Here is a 12,952-nt window from a genome sequence, read left to right on the forward strand (position 1 = left end):
CCACCAGTGGCAGCTCTGCCTCCACATTCACACCTCAGCTGAACTCTACTTCACTCTGCAAGTAGAGGTAGCAGAGCAGGAAGACCTATTACACAGCAGCTCTTACACAGGTCCCTCCCCCCACAAGGACAGGTTAATAACTCAAGGAAGCTGTATTTCCAAATATTCCATTTAATCTGGTTGCAGTTGACAATTAATGTTTTAAGCAAGTCTCAGCAGCAGTTGTTGTACTTTGTATAATAGAAGCTTAAGGAAAAGCTTAACACTAGAGCTCTAGCAAAACTCAGTGGAAGGGTAGGCCTGCAGCCTCCCTTGTTTGCTACAATGCAGTGAAGTGGATTTATCTTCCACAGCAGATCTAGAAAAGAGATTAACCAATATACAGAAACAACAACTTTTTACAGTGTTATATAAAAGCAGCACATTTAAAGTTTTTCTGGGCAGGACTGTCTTCACACTTAATCTGTTTAAATGCAGTCCTCGTGTCCCATTATATAGCCACTCCCGGCTGAGCTGGAGGTACTAATGCATTGTGCATAAGTATACTGAAACCTGGCCTCAGGCTGTAGCTAAAATGGAAGTTTTCCCTCAAACAAGTTTGAGACAGGAACAACAGTTGAGGCAGCTTCCATTTTCATGCTTGAGTGCAGAGAGAGGCAAGAACAGCACATACTAGAATCAGCCGTACTGAATCCAATCCTATTTATTTCATGACAGTATCTGGACAGTAGAAAGGAGTTCAGGTTTCAAAGGACTTCCTTTCTGCTCTTCTCCTGAAGCTTTTATGTCTGCCATGACAGCTGCATCCCATGCGAATGTCAGGAGAGCAGAGGGCACCTAGGACAGGCAGAAAATGTACTGGATATTAAACAGTAGCTACACTGAAACTGGTCAAGGAAAGTTTTATGTATATTTAACCCATTGAAAATAGATTGAGGTGGAAGAGAGCTGGAATGCCAGAGTTTTGGAAGAACTTCGGCCAGCAGGAAGACAGGACATTCTGCACTAGTCTGACCTACGTTCCTAGTCTGGTGCCTAAAGCTTTCTCCTCAGCAAGGAGTGGTACAGTTTGGGGCCAGGCTGAAGTTCCACTGCACTGAGTGGAGGACAAAGCTGTGCAGTAGTACAAGAGATTAGACCCTCACTGAGACCAAAATTACTACAATCCCCTTTCCTTTCCCTGAAGGATTTTAGATCTACTGTAAGTGGCTTCAGCTCAATCACTGGACTCACCAGTCCACACTCATTGAATGCCAAGTTCTCTTCATTCAGTTTGAGACCTCCAGGAGCAAGTAACTCAAAGGGCATCCAATCATCCTGCAGCGCTTCTCTCACAAAGCTGTAAAGCACAGATACTGGCTCCCGGGCATAGAAGGTCCCTACCATGAGAAAAGGCAAAGAGGGTTAAGGTCAAATTTTTCCATTTATCAACCTGTTACAGCTGATTTATAGGCAGACTCATGCCCCTGATCTCACCAAGACACTCAGTTCGCATGTTTGGATAACATTAAGCTAATTCGTTAGGGAAGGAACCAAGTTTGTGATTTATGCAACAGGTAACCAATTCATAGAAATACAACATTGGTCATCCCAAGAGCATCAAAGAAGGGCCATAAGATTAATAAAATACTGTTACACTTCTAACCTCAAAATAAAATCCACTGGAAAGCTTCCTCAGTCCAGTAACTGTGCAAGATTTCAAAGTCTCCTACTACAGAATACAACTGGTGTTCTTCAAGCTACAGCACCATTTTCAGGCTGTTACCCACAACGTGGGCATCACACCGATTGTTTTAATGAGCCACTCAGTGGAATCTAAGACAGTAAATTGCTTGTTTTTGCCACCAGCAGTAAGAAAACTCTTGTGAAGCTTTGCAGTGGATCAGGGTGTGATGCTGACCAAGGATGCCCCATATCTCTTTACTCACTATCGGTTTAGATGGCAAGGATGCTTTAGAGAAATTTCTACAGAGGCTGCAAAAATATAGTTACCCCTTTGACCCGGTCCATGCAGTGGTTAGAAGAGTCCCAGCTGGTTTAGTTATTCTATCCCCATGTTGCCAAGCAAATTCTGGCCAGGTTCCTTCCCATGGTCCTGCCAGGTTTATGATTCTTGCTACAAAGCTGAATTTCCAGAAGTTCTTTGAGGTGTGTTTGTGAGAGTAAGTTGCAAGGCATGGCCTCCTTTACCTTGTAGAATGTATCCATCAGGGAAACGGACTCGTAGCAGCGTGTAGTTATATTTCCGCATTTCCCTTTGCTCTTCTTTCTCCCGCATAGCCTTCGTCCTCAGCATAGAGGCCTTCTCCACTGCTTCTGTCCTTTATGGACAAGACAGTTTTAACATGAAATAAAGCAAAGGGGGTGAGTGCGAGTGGTGAGTCTCCTAAACCAGAGCAACACACTTCACCCGTATGGTCAGTCCCCCCCACCGCCTCATTATGTGGGTCCCTCCTTCGCAGCGCTTAGCGCTACAGACCACTCACCGGAGTCGCTGTTCTCGTTTTAGCTCCTCTGCCGTGAGGTTGTAGAAGTCATGGGGCAGCTCGAACTGGGCAGCTTGAGGGGAGGGTTTGAATACGCAGAGCTGGCGATCCAACTGGGCCTTCACTGGCTCACAGTTCAACAGCTGCTCCTTGTAGTCCTTGAGGTTCTCCAGCTTGCTCAACACTTCCTCCTTCAGCACATAGTACTCTTCTGTGGCCTCTGCAAACACATGCACTGGGCGTAAGTGCCTTGTTTCCCCTTCAATCCTGATACACTCCCCACTGCTACCTGTGACCTAGTGGAAAGCAATCCCAAGAAAGCAAATCACCCTGAGGCAACAGGCAAGCTGCAGGTTTGGGGATGTGGGTAGAATGGTGATGTTACAACCTGCAACAGCTTTTAGACAGCTCCAACAGTAACCAGAGCTGCTCCCCAGACACACCCTGCTACCCCTCCAAAGTAGTTGACCCCAGTCTCAAGGCTAATAGTTAGATTTCTTGCCTTGTTCTGGAACAGGCAGCATTGCCTTCTCAAACCCAATGGCCTGAAAAAACTCGTGCGCGCCTTCCAGACAGTTTATCCTTTCCTAGAAGATAAAGAGAGGATTGAGATTTTAATCTGCTCCAGGTGGGAATTCCTCAGTACGGCAACCACAACTGTCTGAACCTCACCTGAAACACTTTATTCTGCAGTTTGATTTTCTGGTACTTCTCCTCCTCTGGATGCAGGTGAATGTTATCCAGATATCTACAGAAGATAAAACCATCACACACTTCAATCACAATGGCAGGCATGGATGCTCTGATCACTGGTGAATCTTGGGTCCCATTTGGTGCCAAGGTCAAAGTTTGAAAACATTACTTGGGCCAAAGAGATCTCCACATCTCCTTACATCCTTCCCATGCTTGCTTATCCCAAGACAAATCTATTTCTGAACACTCATGCAGGATACCCTGGTGCTTTACTATTAGCTTCAGGGGCTAACCTGGCATCATCGAGCACTCACATTTCACTCAGAAGGATGGTCCACCTGGGGGTCCCTCATTCTAGGCATGCAGAGACCACCTTTATGATCTAGTCCATCTCCCACTAATAAGTTTTGTTTCCTGGACTACACACTTTGTAGAGTCTAACAGACTTCAACATTAGGAAATATTTCTAAATCTTCACCTTCAGTTTTCCTTTGAGCACAAGAAAATCCCCTCCCTATTAACCTTATGGGACAGGGGCAACTGCTTTCACCCAAGCCCTCTCGTCTGGAGAAAGGACAGATTTCATGTAGGCCACCTGTGAGCTGAGCACTGCACAAGGCATTCAGACCACTTACTTAGCAATGGTCTCAACACCAAGCTTCACTTTCTCTCGGTCCCTGTTGAAGGTGTGAATCTCCATGATCGAGGCAGCCACTGGGTCTTCAGAGGAATGCTGAGGGAGGACGGAAGCCGATCATAGAGGAGTTAGCTGACTGTCACGCTAATTTCAGAACCAGAGGGGCAGACTGAACAGAGTTCTGGAGACTAGTGCTCCTGCCCAGCTTGGAGGAAGGAGTCAGGACAGGCATTTATCAACCACTATCCTCATCTGGATTTACAGTCCTTTCAGACAAGGAAGCTTCAGGGGAGAAAGTGGAGGCAGCAGAAGGCTGTAATATTGCAAGGTGGTGGTAGAGAGAACATGTTGTTCTGCGCAAAGTATCAAGCACAGAGATGCCTGAGAATTTGGCTCAGACCACCACCACCAGAGGGCATTTCCCATGAGTTACACTGCATTTGGGGACCATGCCAAGGATTTAGTAAGATTGGAGGGCAGGGGGAAGAGTCTGTGGACCTCACTTACCAAGAGGATGGCCTCTTTTATGTGTGCTTCCTTCTGGTCTTTTCTTACTGTGGCCCCAGTTAGTGGACAAGTGAAATAGACGCCTGACACGGACAGTCCAGCAGTTTCTTCCTCAAACGAAGACAGGGGACTCTGAAGAAAGATCGGAAATCAAACATCGGCTCGAAGGGGGAGAATGTTTGACGCCCATATCCCTCGTGCACAGCTCTCTTGCTAGTGCAATGCAGGCAACGTATTCAGAGGTGAGATGCCCATCTCATATCTCAGCATGCCCCATGGATTGTGTGGGTTTTTCAGCCACAGAGCAGCACTGAGCAATGCTACCCAGCGCTTGAACAAGATCCCTTCTAATATAATGGAAGGTCTCTTCCAAGAAGCTACCTAAAGGCGTTCTGAAGAGATACCAATAACAGCCCTTCACACAAGAGCAGAGAAAGGGAATGCTACTAATCAAGTCACCCGAGGTTTGCAAAGCACTCGTAACTAACAGGGTAAATGCTTGGCAACCCTGAAGTCACTCAGAGGAGTGAGTCCTAGCACCAGCGTTCAGGAGCCGTCAGCTCTTCTATTACACCCCTAGTCTCTAGTTATGTTAAAGAGACTCAGCTGCAGGAGGATATACTTCCTTCACTTTCATCATGCGGCTTTGACAGTAATACCAGCTACTGAAACAGAGGGCCACATTCCAGTATCATTCCTCAGATGAAGCAGAACCTTACTCAAGGAGTAGTCCTGCAGATTTAAATGGACCGCTTGTGGTGTAAGGTACTATCCATTATAGGTATGCAAATCTGGCCCTCAGCCAATCAATAGGTATACCTCCCCTACAGAGAAAATCTCAGGCTCAGCCCAGAGAAGTTTCAGGAGTTTAAAGGTTAAAAAACCCATGGGTCTAAAAAATGGGTAGTCTCCTGCATCAACTGAAAAATCACTACTCTGACTCCACAGCAACTGTTCTTAAATCCTAGTTATCTAGCTCACTTCCCACCAAGTCAGAAGATTTCAGAAGAGATGCCATGGTGTGAACTAAAAGGGTTTTAAACTCTCTGAACCAATAAATACCTATTTCTCTGCTCATTTCTAAAGTCAGATTCAAATCCACAGTCCCACAGCATAGGGGCTGGTATCTCCTTCCTTAGGAGATGCTCAAGCTTCTTAACTCAGGGATTCTCAATTGCCCAGGGATCATATGCCCTTGAATAGCAGCATCTCATCATACCTTGTCATCTGCGGATTGTCTTCGCTCACTTGCTGCTGCTTCAGCCATAAGCTCTTTTTTCACTACGAGACAGAAATCCAGGTTACAGCGGCAGATGTGGCAAAACCCAATGAACTATGCAGGACTGGGGCAGGGAAGCAGCAGTTAGAATTTACAGTCCTGAATCAGCCAGATGGTTCCTCTAGTCTGGCATTGTGCCTCTGGCAGTGGGTCAGAACATGGTGCTTTAGAAGACTGCAACCCCCACTTCCAACCAAGAGTGCACCTACCTGGCCATGCAAAACTGCCTGTGGGGTGTGAAACGACAGGAGACTCTCTAGACTAGACGGTTGCACATTCCTTACATCAGCCGCACTAAAACACCCAGGTGGACTCCTCCACCCCCCATTTGAGAGACAAATGCCATTGAGTTGAGTGTAGGTTTTGCTAGGCCAATAAATAGACTGGTGAAAATACTCTGTATGGGCACTTTGTAGACTGAAATACGCCTGTCATGCACCTGGACAAGAAATGGGTGTTGGCTGCTCTTACCCTGATTCTTGATGACATCGTGGGATGAAGGGAGCCAAGGCTTGGGCTTCTGCTCCAGCCGGGCCAAGGCTGCAGCAGCTGCCATCTGGGCCTCATCTGTGGGCCCTTGGCGAGACTTTGAGGTCTCAGTTTTTGGCTTTTCTTTGGGGTTTCTTTCTCTGGTGAATAAAAGAAAGGCACAGATAAATGAAGAGCCCTCAGAGGAGAGCCAGAACCCTCAAACAGGTCAGCTGAAAACATATAAACCAGTGATTGGAGTGAAATTATAATTATGTTCACCTCAGTTAAAGGAGCAAGTTAGGATGTGTATGTTTCCCCTTACCTTAGTCACTAAGACCACAGATTATTAAAATTGGGAGGTTTAAAAAAATCCGGTTTATTTTTTCCACCATCTGATGTTTACTTAGTGAAACTGCCTCCATTTGATCAATAAAAGCCAGCCTGATCAGTTTCATATTCTGGCTATCATGCTGTAGCATTGGGATACTCTATTTTGGGTTGCAGACACAACAGGAGACAGTTTAAATTCAAGCAACTATTCCTTAAGGTTAATAAATTACATTTAATGCAACTTAAAAGATCTGGGATCTGAATTTCAGAGGTCATAAGCACCTACAACTCCAACTGAACAGAGGTGCAGGTGCTCGGCGCCTCTGAAAATCAGGCTCCAAAATGGTAGGTCAACTCTGACAGTGTCCTTTAAGTACACAGTGGGCTGGTCTGCACCAGGAACTTACATCAGCACAGCTTCATCTCTCAGGGATGTGAAAAACCCTCACCCTTGAGAGATGCAGCTATACCGACCTAACCTCTGGTGCAAACGGCACTAAGTCAATGGAAGAATTCTTCCGCCAACCTAACTACCATCTCTCAGAAAAGAGGATTAACTACAGCAAAGGGAGAACCCCTACGGTCGGCGTAATTAGTGTCTACACTGAAACACTACAGCAGCACAGTTGTGCCACTGTAGTGCTTCAACTGTAGACAAGTCCTAAGCCTTTGTTTAAAGGTGATCTGCTATGCTTTTGTTACATAGAAAAGAAGCTCTTCAAGGTGGTGATGTGGATGGAGCTTAAAAAGATTTTCACGTTAGAACTTCAGGTCTTGTTTACCCTGGAAGACTATGGACACCTAGAAGGATGCCACTGGATGCTATGAAAGGACCCCAATTATTTGAGAATGAGATTTTTTTCAGACAAATTATTAACCCCTATTTCACTCAAACACTTGTGAGAAGAGTTCTTTGTCAAGCGTTCAAACCCCAGTTGCTATAATGAGTACTCAAACGTGTCGGAGTCATCTCAGACATGCTTCAGCAAAACCAAGGAAGATAGAAGACAGCAGGATTTAAAAAAAAATAAAGGCCTGCATTGTAAGGCAACAAAAAGGCATCTTCCCCTTTAAGAAGATGGACCCATTTTTCCTAGATATTCCTCCCTTCCCCACAAAAACATGGTGAGAGGGTTCCTATGTATCAACAGGCTTGTACACAATACAGAATGGAGGAAAGCCCTGAAGACTGCACCCACTATAAAGCGTGGATACCATTAGAAAGGGAATATATTTAATGTTTGCAGGAAATAGTGCTTAGCACTTTCTGCTGCGCTGCTAGACAGCCACCCTTGCCCATGCATAATCCTAAACAGCACTGGCAGCTCCAAGGAGAGACCTGAACTGGAAGCAACTGCAGGTGCCCAACAGTGACATGACGTAACTTTACAAGGTCACAAAGAAACCTGATGTTCCTGCTAGGTAGCACTGCTACTCAGCTGCTATGGAAAAGTTTATTAAGTTTGGGTGGCCTGAGTCTTGAGCAGTAAATAATACTGAACTAGTTTTCCCTGAAAGCCACAGGAAACAGGATTTAATCTATGATTTTACAACTACAAATTCCTTGCAACTTTTAAGTAATATTGTTATCAAAGGCTCTGTTATTAAGCTAATTTATTAATATTCCTTCAGGATTTACGATGAAACTGAGGACTCTAGCGACTCTCTTGAGGGTGTATTTTAACAGTGCAGCAGGGCTGAGATCCAGCACATGAAAGTCATATGAAGACTAAACAAATGACACAGAATAGCAAGAACAATACATTTTGCAGCACTGAGTAGGTCAGGCCACTGAGCAGTTAGATTCCAGTCTCAATGCACTTTCACCATCACGGATACGTGTATTGGCCATTAAAACGAATGCAAGTCTAATGTTTTAAACCTGCTTGGAAACATTTACTGATCCTGGAGACATGCAAACTAGTCCATCGATACTGTTTGTAACCCAGATGTAGGCTTGCTGTCACAAGACGCTTCATTCTGATTGAACCCCTTGCTTTCTGCAGGCCAGGGGCTTGTATTCCAAGGTGATTTTACCAGCCACTGTCTCCTGAACTAGTGGATTTGAGGATTCCCAGAGGATTTATATGGTATAAAGTAATTATTTGTCTATGATTGTTCTCAAGATACTAGGCCTTACACATTGTCAATAGTCTATTCACCACACATCTGGGAAGCAGATGAGGCAAGTATCAGATATAGGTGATTTTAATTCCCAGTGGAATTAATCCAAATGCACCCAGCTGCAGTACAATGATATTCAGGAAAGTGACCAAACAACATGGTGAGATTCTGTACTCGTCTCAACTGCCTCCAGATCAATCCTGCTCCATTTACAATTTTTCTATCATCCTCACTGCTGCAAATTTACCTTGGGATTGAAAAATCAGCCCCAAAAATAGCAATTCTGTGGTCAGAACTTGAACAGGTGTGTTCCCTGAAGCCGCACTAGGTCCTGTCAGTTCTTTCTTTGCTGTACCAGCTCCCACAGGGCTAACAGGAGTAAGAGCCTGTTCCTGCTAGACGAGCCAGCAGCTCTGACTCAGACACATGTGAGCCAGGTAAACAAAATCACTTCTGAACCCCTTTCCAGCTGGTGGAAGTGTCTTTTAGCCTCTAAAGCCAAAAGTCCCACAAGGAAAATAGAAGTTGCTTCTCTGGTAATGTGTCCCCCACCCCATCACAACCTACATGTAGTCTGGCCTGCCGCCTCCAGCTCAGGGGCTTTTACACTAGTCCCAGAGCTGGGCACGTTTTGGAAGAGATGGGAAAAAGGGGACCCATGGTAGCTCCTGCTGCATCAGAAACAGGGAGCTCTGTCCCATCTCAGGCAGGAGCTGGTGAGGGACAGAGGGTTTGTTCTCCAGGAGCTGAGCAGCACCCCGAACCCCAAGAGGAGACAGTCTGGGACTGTCTACCTCCCGCCGCCAATGGCATCTGGCTGAATGCATCACCCATCTCCCCTCCCCCCACACCCATCTCATCTCATCTCCCCTCCCCCCACCCCTCCCCAGCTACCCCCAGTCTCCCCCCTAACCACAGCCCCCCCTCCTGGCTCCCCCCGTACCTGGGCGGCTCCGTCAGCTTCTGGCCGGGCCCCGCTGTTTTGAATTTCAGATCCGCTTTGATCTCTTGGAAGAATTTCCGCATAGCGGCGCCGGGGGGGGGAGGGGATGCGGGGGGCCGGGCCCACGGCGGGCGTGGGGGGAGGGAAGACGGGGGATGGAGAGACACCGGCGGCTCCTGGCCCCACCCAAAACTACACCCGCGCGGAGCCACCTCCCCCCTCAACCACCGGAAACAGGAAGTGCCGCCTCCCGCTCCAGGCACGTGACTTACCGAGCGGCCATCGGCAGCAGCCCCTTTTGGAGCCGGTGGGAAGCAGCGGGGGCGGGGCTTGCGCCCTTCGGTCAGTCACCTCACGCCGCCCAGTGTGACGGGACGGGACCCGACCCGGCAAAGGCGGGCGCTCTAGCCCCCTTCCCCCCCAGTCTCTATGGTGCGTGCGAGAGGTCCTCCGCGCGCTGGCGCGGGGCTTAGTTCTGGCTTCTCTGTACCCTGGTGCCGCGCGCCCCTTCCCCCACCTCAGCGCCCGCCGACCCCCCCCCGCTCACCCCACCTCAGCGCCCCCCGACCCCCCCGCTCATCGCACCTCAGCGCCCCCCACCTCAGCGCCGCACATCGAGCCCGCCCCCCCGCTCACCCCACCTCAGCCCCCCGAAACCCCCGCCCCTTCCCCCACCTCAGCGCCCCACCCCGCCCCCCCACCTCAGCGAAACCCCCCGCCCCCTCCTCAGCGACACCCCCACCTCTTCCCCCGCCCTCACCTACCCACCACCCGTTCCTCCCCCCACCCCACACATGCCTGGACACCCCCCCGCCACTGCACCCCAACCCCACACCTAGTTCACCTCCACTCCCAGCCGCACACAGCGCCCCCCCCCCGCCCTCACTCGCCCCGACAGCTAGCTCTCGTCTGCCCCACACCTTCCGCCCAGCCAGGGCGACCGACCCCCTTGGCGGGATGGACAGACAGGCAAAGCACACGACGAACACGGGACGCTGCTTTATTTGCAGGGACGTTTCAGGGAGACACCATTTTGCCTGGCGTGCATCCCTGGCATTTCATTTCCCGGGCCCTGGCGTGCCCGAGGCAATGATCATGTTTACAATGATCCGCTCAGCTGTCAGATATTTCAGGAGAGCTTAAAAGAAGGGAGTGTAAGGGACGGGTGGGCAACCTACCCCTAGCTCCACACACTGCATCCCCCCGTGACCCCAGCCTTCACACCCGACATCCCACTGCCCCCTACTGCTGCCTAGCTCCCCATCCCATGGTACCCCCCCCCCGCCTCCTGCCTACCCACAGCTCCCCACCACCCCTGGCTGCCTCCTGCTTCACCCCCAGCTCCCCCCTGCCTTCACATCATTCCATCAACCTTTACTCACAGGAGCAGTCCCATTACAACTGGTGGCCCAATGGCACTAAAGTTACTCGTGTGTCAACAGCCATCTTAGCTAACCCACCAGGGACCTCCAGAGCTAAAAGCATGAGCTGCTGCACCTTAAAATAAAGAGCAAAGACTATCTAAGCAGGGGCTGTAAGAGACTCATATCCTCAGCACAGGGGAATTTGTAACACACACTCACCAGTGGGCTACTAAAGTTTGCAGGATCAGGAACTTAGATCATAAGGTAACATCTGAAGAGGATTCTTTATCATTTCACTTGCTCTGCAAAGCACTGAGCTTGCTTTTGGCTGCTGGTCTATTCTATTCTACTCTACATAGGTTCTTACTTCACCCTCTTCACCCCAGTATTTGAAGTGCCTTCCAGTCATGCATTAAGCAACATGATTAACATCTGTCACGTGAGATTTTTTTTCACTCATCCTCTCCCCAGGGGGAGAATCGCTATGTACATTTTTTTAAATAAAGGGTGTGGATTTTTTCATTGTGTAAATCTGAGCTCCTCACTGTAGCATCCAGCTAGTTCAGACAAGTTGTCACACATGCTTATTTTTGTTGATACCTCATGTCGACTTTCAACAACAGTCATATAATTGCTGAATTTGGCTTGCTGTTTCTAAAAGCTTCACATAAAAATTACATCAGTTTAACTAAAATGAGTGTTTAAATCAATTTAGTTAAACTGGTACAAACTCCTGTGTGTGTATGCTCTTGAAGTCACTTAATCCTGGCCTGTATCAATTTAGCTTAAATTGACTTGGAATCAGTTTAAACTAAAGCAGTATAAGCTAGGTTTAAAAGTTTTGCATTGGTTTAACTAAATAGATTTCAAAATATACCTTTAAACAAACCAGTGTGGGCTTAATCTTGCATCTATTGAAGTTGTTGGAAGGTTTCAATTGACAATGGGTGTAGAATCAGAGCCTAAACACACATGTCCAGTGCCCATTCACGTCAATTTAAAGAATCCCCTTGGCTTGAATGGGTACTGGGTCAGGCCTCACCTGTTTAGTTGTCAGTCGCAGGCTCTTGTGCTTGCTAGAGCCAGCCACTAGATGGAGACATGATCATCTGCACTAAGCCATTGTTATACACAGCACCATAACAGGACCCAGTCAGACACAGTCCTTGCCCCTAGGATGATATCCTCTAAACAGGACAAAGAAAACAGTTGAGTTCCATAATATGGCCCATGACAGGGATTAGAAGGTCTCTTCTCACACTGCTGCAGGTGTCTAGGTATACACAGAGGACTTTAATGATTAGGAGACTGCTTCTGGCCTGAAAATGATTAATTTATAATTACGGTGTTTAATTTTCAGGTCTTTGGGCAATTGTCAAACAGCATCAGAGGTGAAGGATGTAACACTAACTCCACCCCATTATCACCTATACACTCCAGCTGCTCCCCACCCTGCTGAGAAAAGCCGCCGCTGCCGTTCTTCCCTCCCCCCTTGCTGCCGCCGAAAACGGGCAAAGTGGCTGTAGGGTTTAGGCGGAGGGCATTGATTCAAAGTGTCTACAGCGCTTTTTTTTCCTAGTATTACTCTGGCCAGGTACAGTCAGGTGAAGTGGTACTTTGCCTGACTGTACCTGACCAGAGTGGTACTCGGGAAAAAAAGGTTGAGAACCGCTGTTATAGCCCATCCCTCCATTCTATCATCGCCCTCCTTCCTCCTCAATACACCTATAGACCACCTTCTTTATTCCTATCAGCCTACACACTCACCTCTTCCGCTCTACGGCCACCAGTCAATATTCCATTGCCCCCTCTTCAGCCCGGAATTCCCTTCTATAACCCAGGCCCTATAGTCTCTCCCCCTACCCCACTGTCCTCTGTTGCCCCATCACTCCATGCCTCCTATACTCCTCTGAAGTTCACTAGACGCTATACACTCCCATCCCTAGCTCATGCTCCCTAAACCCCTCACGCCATGGCCTCATACTCCGGCGACAGCCCCATCCCCTCACCCCATACCCCTACCTTCCCCCCGCAGCCCCTATACCCTTCCCCCCATACCCCTTCCCCCCCAGCCCCTATACCTTCTCCCCGCAGCCCCATACCCTTCCCCCCACACCC

At 48.2% G+C, this 12,952-nt stretch overlaps 1 protein-coding gene and 1 long non-coding RNA gene across 3 annotated transcripts; both read right to left on the reverse strand.

Moving 5' to 3' along the window:
* On the reverse strand, positions 1-9,759 carry UBXN6 (UBX domain protein 6). 2 transcript variants are annotated; one of them, XM_067558316.1, is made up of 11 exons: positions 9,743-9,759; positions 6,074-6,231; positions 5,543-5,604; positions 4,324-4,455; positions 3,815-3,912; positions 3,159-3,234; positions 2,989-3,073; positions 2,487-2,706; positions 2,191-2,321; positions 1,234-1,379; positions 1-837 (listed from the first exon to the last, which is right to left on the reverse strand). In XM_067558316.1, exons 1-11 carry the CDS (start codon positions 9,751-9,753, stop codon positions 709-711), a joined length of 1,248 nt encoding a protein of 415 aa, XP_067414417.1. In that variant the 5' UTR covers positions 9,754-9,759; the 3' UTR covers positions 1-708. The 2 variants fall into 2 exon arrangements, with proteins under 2 accessions (XP_067414417.1, XP_067414410.1); XM_067558309.1 differs by lacking the exon at positions 9,743-9,759 and adding an exon at positions 9,471-9,639.
* A 623-nt stretch (positions 9,760-10,382) lies between these two features.
* On the reverse strand, positions 10,383-12,786 carry LOC137159861 (uncharacterized). The gene is made up of 4 exons (XR_010921750.1): positions 12,602-12,786; positions 11,877-12,021; positions 10,853-10,967; positions 10,383-10,608 (listed from the first exon to the last, which is right to left on the reverse strand). It is a non-coding gene; the product is annotated as an uncharacterized lncRNA (long non-coding RNA).
* Positions 12,787-12,952: the final 166 nt, after the last annotated feature.

This window comes from Emydura macquarii, unplaced genomic scaffold (assembly GCF_026122565.2).
Source record: "Emydura macquarii macquarii isolate MOO-44397 ecotype Brisbane River unplaced genomic scaffold, CSIRO-AGI_Emac_v2 contig_306, whole genome shotgun sequence".
In the NCBI taxonomy this organism is placed as follows: domain Eukaryota; kingdom Metazoa; phylum Chordata; order Testudines; family Chelidae; genus Emydura; species Emydura macquarii.

Excerpts from the sequence above, each read along its gene's own strand:
- UBXN6 (XM_067558309.1), bottom strand. The coding sequence starts at position 9,553 with ATGCGGAAATTCTTCCAAGAGATCAAAGCGGATCTGAAATTCAAAACA. Across the intron at positions 3,913-4,323 it reads TAAAAGAGGCCATCCTCTTG|CATTCCTCTGAAGACCCAGT; the intron begins GTAAGTGAGGTC and ends GTCCTCCCTCAG. Across the intron at positions 838-1,233 it reads CATTCAATGAGTGTGGACTG|GTGCCCTCTGCTCTCCTGAC; the intron begins GTGAGTCCAGTG and ends TGCCTGTCCTAG.